Source organism: Halyomorpha halys, unplaced genomic scaffold (genome assembly GCF_000696795.3).
Source record: "Halyomorpha halys isolate HHAL.00 unplaced genomic scaffold, Hhal_1.1 Scaffold449.1, whole genome shotgun sequence".
In the NCBI taxonomy this organism is placed as follows: domain Eukaryota; kingdom Metazoa; phylum Arthropoda; class Insecta; order Hemiptera; family Pentatomidae; genus Halyomorpha; species Halyomorpha halys.
Window position 1 is genome coordinate 231,295 of NW_027115881.1, and position 7,983 is coordinate 239,277.

The 7,983-nt window shown below is 32.0% G+C and overlaps 1 protein-coding gene across 1 annotated transcript in view; it reads left to right on the top strand.

Moving 5' to 3' along the window:
- Window positions 1–7,983, top strand: part of LOC106682893 (uncharacterized) — a 13,190-nt gene that overhangs the window by 3,571 nt on the left and 1,636 nt on the right. Inside the window, exons 2-3 of the mRNA XM_014424003.3 lie at window positions 5,982–6,183; window positions 7,306–7,595. Coding sequence (XP_014279489.1) covers window positions 5,982–6,183; window positions 7,306–7,595 — 492 coding nt within the window. The remainder of the gene's footprint in view (window positions 1–5,981; window positions 6,184–7,305; window positions 7,596–7,983) is intronic.

The window sequence follows — 7,983 nt, forward strand, 5'->3', positions numbered from 1 at the left end:
GAATCTACGAGCAGTTTCTTGTCGTTTCAGTCTTGTGTGTGGATTCCAAGTAAGTCTCTTGTCAAGATGGAGTCCTAAGTATCGAATCTGTTCAACAGGCGAAATCAAAAGTTAAAAATTAAAAAAAAGTAACTGTTATATCAACTGGTTATTAAATAAAAAAAAACATTTTTAATAATGTTTATTGGGACAAGTTATAAGAATATTATATAGTGTGTTTAATAATATATTATAGTATATAGGTATATTCAATTAGTTGCACGCACTTGGTCTATCACCTTCAGATTCAGATAACTGACGGCCTGAATCAGGTCGATAATCTGAGGTCATGTGAAGATGGTCCTAGGCGATAAAGTTAAGAAAATATTTCTTGGACACTTTGGTTCCTAAGTTGTGGAATTATGAGCTATTCCCAAGAGACTGGTGGGATGAAGAAGGAAGAATGCTGCGGTAAGATTTTGCTGTCCGACTGGGGTTTGGGACTTCCTCCAAATAGTACAAGAGCCGGGAAGAAAAAAAAGTCAGTTATTTCACCCCAATTTTTGATTACTTTAATGAAAACTATATATAATTACTAGTCAAAGCTTATGAGTCTGCCAAGTATAGGTAGGGGGAATAGAAAATGGCAGCTGTTTCAAAACCTTAAACAAAAATTTTTCATTCGGAGCTCTATATCTTTAAAACTACCAACACTAGTTCCAAACTTCCAAGTAAGTCTCTTGTCAAGATGGAGTCCTAAGTATCGAATCTGTTCAACAGGCATTAGTGGTGTATTTAGAAAAGACACTGTAGGACAGGAGGGCAGAGGTTTACGACGAACATTAAAGTAAAAAACATTTCAAAACAATTAAGTTTATAAAGTATATAAAATAAGAAATAATAATAATAAAACGATGTATACATGTAGGTGGACTAAAAAGTAGTTACTAATACGAGGTGTGATACAGTGCTCAATATAGATGTAGACTAATTGTAAAATAATACTCTTCTATGTACGTAATACATCATACATGTACTTCCACATTTATCGCATATATTTACCTATTGTAATATTAGATAAGATATTAGATTTTTCTGTCAGTTTATCTATTTATATATTATTAAAAAAATTTTACCCTTCCTAAGGGTTAGTGGAAGAAGTGGGGAAATTTTCTACCTAACTTTCCGATCCACACACGTTATCTTCGTTTCAATCTGACAGATATTTCCTCCTATGTTTATTGGGTATTTTTATTATTTTTCACTTGTCCTGTCAGTTGTCAGTTGTCCTTTGTACTACCATCAGACAGCACTGACGAAGCCCTGTGAAGTGTGGCGAAACGTTTGTTAACATTTTGATAACTTTAATAACCGCCAAACGGACTTAAGTTATTTAAGATTACTGAAAATGTAGCCTTTTGCTTAATTATTGTTGACAGTTTTTTAAATAATAACGATTTTTCCTGTGGATTAAATTTAACAAAAAAAAATTATTTGTTCTAATAAATTATGATTCATTGATAGAAAATTGGTATTGTTTTATGATAACTATAATATGTTAAATGCTAATTGGTGTTAGTGGCCCTTAAAGCTAGCAAAACATTTCAGAATAGCTTAGCGTTAGAACCTTACCTACCACAGGGCCGATTGTGACATAACAGTTTAAATTAGGATTAATAAAATCTCGGGTAAAATAAAAAATTATCCCTTGCACTAGAAAAGTTAACCTTCAAAACTGGCGGTAAACTTTACTAGCCAATAGTTCATAACATAACAATTCATGATCTTTAGTTTAACATGTTAAATGGAGAAATATTTCCTTCTTTTACCATGTTAAAACAATATAACAGGGGTATTCATGATGTTGTGTTAAATGTTAAATGTTTTACCATGTTAAATGTTATAACTATAAGATTGTGAGCAGCCCTATTTGAAGTCATGTTAAACATTAAATGCATAAGAGCCCCTAGCGGATTTTCTCAGCAACTTGTTGTATAAGCCTTTATGTTTATAATCTTCCCTCCAGACCCTCATGTTATTGTTTACTTCAGTTTGGATTTAAGTAATTAATTACAACATGCCTAGAGTGAGTGAAAAGTGGAATTTGTGTAAAAGTTTAGCTTATGAAATGAAATGAAAAAATAACTTTATTCTGGGACATATGTCCCCTAAGAATAATTACGTGGTTCATATAGTGAGATTTTTATCTGGCGAGCGTTTACAAATTTTCAGATAGTAGAATGAAATTACATTGTTTTTTTTACTGTTTTTTTTTTCTCAAATGTATCATTAAAATTATCCATTCTGGTTTAATAACAGGGATATGAATACCACAAACACGAAAGAACTGAGCTGTCACAACAAAAATGGCGGCGAACTGGTCTATTGTGTGACGTCATTCTCCATTTAACAGACCAAGTAACAGACTCTCAGCCATGTTAAATGTTATTTCGTTTTACCACGGTAAAGGAAGGCAATTCTTTTCGATTTAACATGAGTTTTTCCATAACACGCTTAAACATGTTAAACCAAAGATCATGAATACCCCTCACATGGTTGAGAGTCTATACCAGCTTGTTACCGTCCTGTTTGTCGTATTAGGTTACTTGCTCGTAGTTTGTGTTTTGATTGTATTTGTATTATTTTGGATGTTTTTATAACTAATAAAACAATGGATGACAATAATAATAATGAAATGGCAGTTGGCAATTAGCTCATCTTGATTCTCTTCCTCACCAGTTAGGAAATCGACAAGGCCTCAGTAGCCAAACCCTCATACAACTTCTACTTTTTACTTACTTTAGGCATGTTTTAATAAATTACTTTAATCAAAACTTAATAATAAGTTTTAGAAGGAAAGGTTATAAAAAAAGTTGCCCAAAAACTCCGCTAGGAGCTCTTATGCATTTACCATTTATCATGACTTTAAATAGGGCTGCTCACAATCATATACTTATAACATTTAACATGGTAAAACATTTAACACATCATGGATACTACTGATAGCTGCTTAAAGTGACATTTTAAGCAGATCTACATTTAAATAGGAAACCATAAAAAGAACCTTCTATTGTTTCAGTTTGATTCAATATCTAGCAAACTTTTTTCATTTCACTACTTAAAAAATTAATTATTTCTAATTTATAGTAATATATTACATGAAATTAAATACATTGAATTAATGTATTGTAATAAAAACAGAATTGTATAATTAATTATTATAATAGAAACTGTATTAAATATTTAATAATATTGTACTTACCGCACTCCAGAGGAAAGTAGTGGCACTTCATGTTTGGTATATAAATGCTATCGATACACCTAAACTAATCACTTTTATTTATATATGACGACTTCGGCGTGTCTTATCTTCCTTGTTCTACTTTTAGAAATATCATATTTCTTTAAATGAAAGAAAAATTGATGTTTTTTTTATATAACATATATTAGTTTGGAAAAAAAGTAACATTTCATAAAGTTTGGGCTTACAAAGTGATCTTTCGGCCGTTTTGAAACTGAAGGAATAAAAAATTAGTACCAAGTGATTACGATTTAGTCAAAGAAACGATAGAAAAAAAGAGTAAAAAATGAAAAATAAAACTGAGTAGCTGTGATGTTTTGATATGTTCTTTTGACAAAGGTACTCACGGTTAGTACAAGAGCCAGGAAGAAAAAAGGAAGTTATTTCACCCCAATTTTTGATTACTTTAATGAAAACTATGTATAATTACTAGTTAAAACTGATGAGTCTACCAACTATAGGTAGGAGGAATAAAAACTGGCGGCTTTTTAAAAATCTTAAAAAACGTCAATTTTTCATTCGGAGCTCTATATCTTAAAAACTACCAACAAAACTAGAAAATCTAAAAGAACATTATTTAAAGAGTAAATTTGCTGAAATATTAGCCCTAATAGACCTATTTACGTCCAATAGTTCTCGAGATATAAACTTTTTAAAAATCAACATTTCTTATAAATTTACTGAAAGATTAGTAGTTAATTTATTTTCAGAAATCTATATCTCATAACTATGTGGAGTGCTAATTTAACATACTATAAAGTAGTTTATGACCTTTACCTTCGTAGGAATAATAGTTTTCATGATATTTCCTCAAATAAATTGATTTATAGAATTTTGAGTTTTGAAAAATTTTATTTCAGAAACCATAAGACATACAAATGTCTGTCAGCACTCAAATTAAAGCCAGTTCAATTTATTATAAAATAGTTAATCGCGTTTATCTTTGTAGAAGTAGTAGTTTTTATGATATTTGACAAAATAAATTCACTAAGTGTTAATTTCTAGTTGTTCGTATAAAATGTTTGATTTTTGAAAAAATATATCTCTAGATCAATAAGAAGCACATATGTCTGCCAGCACTCAAAATAAAGGAAATTTAACTTACTATAAAGTAGTATAGGAATCTTGAAACAGCCGCCATTTTTTATTCCCCCTACCTATACTTGGTAGACTCATCAATTTTGACTAGTAATTACACATAGTTTTCATCAAAGTAATCAAAAATTGGGGTGAGATAAATGCCTTTTTTTCTTCCCGGCTCTTGTACTAAACGATTTGTCGAAGAGAGTCATCTTTTGAAAATTTTGATATGATAAAAAACGTTAAGCTTGTTAGATTTACTTTAAAGTAGTATATCTTGATTTTGATTGTATTAATAGTATATTTTGAGTTTCTATGATAAATGCCTAAATAAAGTTACAAAATGATAATTTCTTGTATTTCTAAAATAAAAAAAAATATGGTATTTTTGAAATGCTTTATCTTGGTTAATATTAAACGTAGGTTAAAGAATTTTTTCTCTTTATGAACTCAAATTTTAGTAATTTTTTTCATAAGATTTTTTACATTCTATATATTCCGATTTGCAATGCTAAACTGTATTGCCCGAATATTTTTTAATTAGGGTTTTAGATAACTTTACGAAAAGTGTTGGACGTATCTCCCCGAGAGAACTATACAGATCTCTAAAATTAAATAAACGGATATAGAGGGCAGAGGGGAAGTCCTGATAAAACTGGCCGCCTTATAGGAAGTCGAGATAGTCTTTTGTTGCAAGATAATTTTATACTCCTTACTCACATCTGTCTGAAACCAATTTCGTATTAATTTAGTAAGTTTTATTTTTAGTATTTCTTCTACGATAACTATCTATCAAATCTCGTTCTGTAATTTAATAGTATTTTGTAATAACACTATGACTATAGAAATAAATAGAACCATGTTAATAAACTACAATAAGGAACTAAGTATTGAAATAAATACGGATAAAACAAAATACATGGTTAGAAGTCGTAATGGGAGCAATTATAATGATATCGTTAAAGGAGTAAATACATTTGGACAGGTAGATTGGTTTAAGTATTTAGATAGATGAGGAAATAAAAGTGGGAAATGCCTTTTATTTATAATTTTGAAATCGCTTAGCTCGCGCATTTTATCAAAAAATATATAAGTTAAAATAGACAAAACTATTATCCTTCCCACTGTCTTTATGGATGCGAAACGTGGCCTCCTACACTAAGGGATGAACAGCCTCTTAAGGTTTTTGAAAATAAAGTATTCCGTAATATATTCGGACCGGAACGGGAGAGTTTAGAGGCTACACAACGCTGTATTAAGGAAACTGCACCTGGTAAATATAATTCAAGTTATAGCATTGCGGTGTATAAGGTTGTAGGGCTTAGTAACGAGCGGATCCCTAAAATGCTAATAAACACCGAACCGACGGGTAAACGTCTTAAGTGTAGACCGAAACGTAGGAGGATTGGGTTAAAACTGATTTAGTAGAATTGGGTTTGGAGGGGCACCACTGGAAGGATGTATGTAGAGAGCGTTAGGTGGTATCGGCAACGAACCTTCGTGCTCCTTAGGGCTTTATTATTATTATTAATATTCCATAGTATATAATTATATTCTGTTTATTATTAATAGTATCCTGTAATTTAATAATAAGAAGACTCAATATGTTTCTCTGTTGCAGGAATTATCGAAAGGGTGAGCAGATTTATCCTGTTGACTACGAGAGGAGTGGCGACTTTGGTACAGTCTGCTTACGAGGTGGTGGTCTTCAGAATCAGAGAGCTCTCGCCTGGTGGCAAAGTGAGGCTTCGCTTTTTGGTTTACCTTTCCATTATCCTGTCCTTGAATTACCTCTCCACCATTGGAATGACAAGTTCTCCAGAGTAAGTATAATCAACCTCTGTGAAGTTGGCCCCCCATCTTATAAATATCTGAAATTTTTTCAGTGTTCTGGTAGCCCCCCTAAAAGTTCTAGAATTCTCAGTTGATTACAGAAATAGTTCTGTTGCTTAAAACATGAAGAATACCATTCGAAGATATGCCCAGTACAATAGCCGGGAAGAAAAAAAGGGCAGTTATCTCACCCCAATTTTTGATCACTTTAATGAAAACTATGTATAATTACTAGTCAAAATTAATGAGTCTGCCAAGTATAGGTAGAGGGAATAAAAAATGGCGGCTGTTTCAAAACCTTAAAAAAACATTATTAGAGAAATCCCTTATGCTGATAGAAAAAAAGTTACAGGGTGTCGAAGTTTGCACAAAAGCCGTGCTTAATTTTCGTGTGTTAAACAAAAATGTTTCTTAAAGTTATTGAGAACTCTATAACTAGGGGGGGATATGAGCAGGCCTCGTGTATAGGAAATCAAAGATAAATGGAAATATAAAGCCCAATAAATTAATTAAAAATTATTAAAAAGGATTTCAAGACCTGGGGTACCTCCAGTCGCAAATACCGTAGAGAGGAAGTTGTACTGACTAGGCTGAGAATAGGTCACACGAGGCTCACCCACTCCTATCTTATTTAAAAGAAACGCCTTCGAACTGCCAGTATTGCAACAACAATCTAACAATAAGCCATATTTTCCAACGATGTCCATATTTTACATCACACCTCAATAGCTTAGGACTAAACCAAGATATCACAAAAACACTTGGAGACGATGATAAAGCAATAAAATTGGTATTTCAGTTTTTAAAATCACAAAATTTACTGACAAAAATATAACTTGATCGGAAGGAAAAAATAATAATAAAATAAATAAATAAAATAATAAATAATCAAATTAAAAAATAAAAATAAAATATGGCGTTGAAGGAAGTTTGGCGCCACTAAACAAAAACAAACAAACAAATTTTAGGGGGGCAACAAGAACTCTAAAAATATTAAAATATTTCTAGGTTGGAAGCCAACTTCACAAAAGTGTATAATGAGCCTTCTGAAGAGATTAGTCTTTTAGCTTGCCCTAACAAGAAGTAGAAACTATATCCTTGATTTGTTGCAGACTGTTGGAGTTCCTGAGATACAACACTTCAGTTAGCAAAATTAGCCTTACCTATATAGCCGGCTACCTCTTCATTACCTACGTGAGCAGGAGACTGAGTCCTTTCCTTACGCATGTTTCTATAGTGGTCCTACCTTCCATGTTCATATGCCTCCTGGATGAGGAGATCCTCTGGAAGACTTACAGGATAACCTTCTGCTCCTTCTTGTTCCTCACTTACGTGTCCTCCATCGTACCGCGACAGGACTCGATAACTTCTATCGGCCCGATTACTGTCATCGTATCGATGAGTAAGTTTCTTTTAATTATATACAGGATAAATAAAATTCATTAATTGATATTTACAATTAAATTAAAAAAATATACAACAAGTAAATTTGATGTTAGTTGTACAATGGCATGATACAGACATAAGAACTCCAATAACATTTCTTGAGAAGATCTTGAGGCCATCTTCTCTTCGGACGCCTAGGAGAGTCATCTGGTAATTAAGGAGAAGCAATGTTAGAAACAAGTGTATTTGGGTTAGAAGTTTATCATGGAAGGATAGATATCTGGTTCTGGCCAAATCGGCATTGGAAATTGATGTCCTAATGGATAACTTTGTTTGTGACAATGTATGGAGCGTTAATATATAGGAAGATGGTCAGGGTTGCGGTCACAAGTGAAACGAAAATA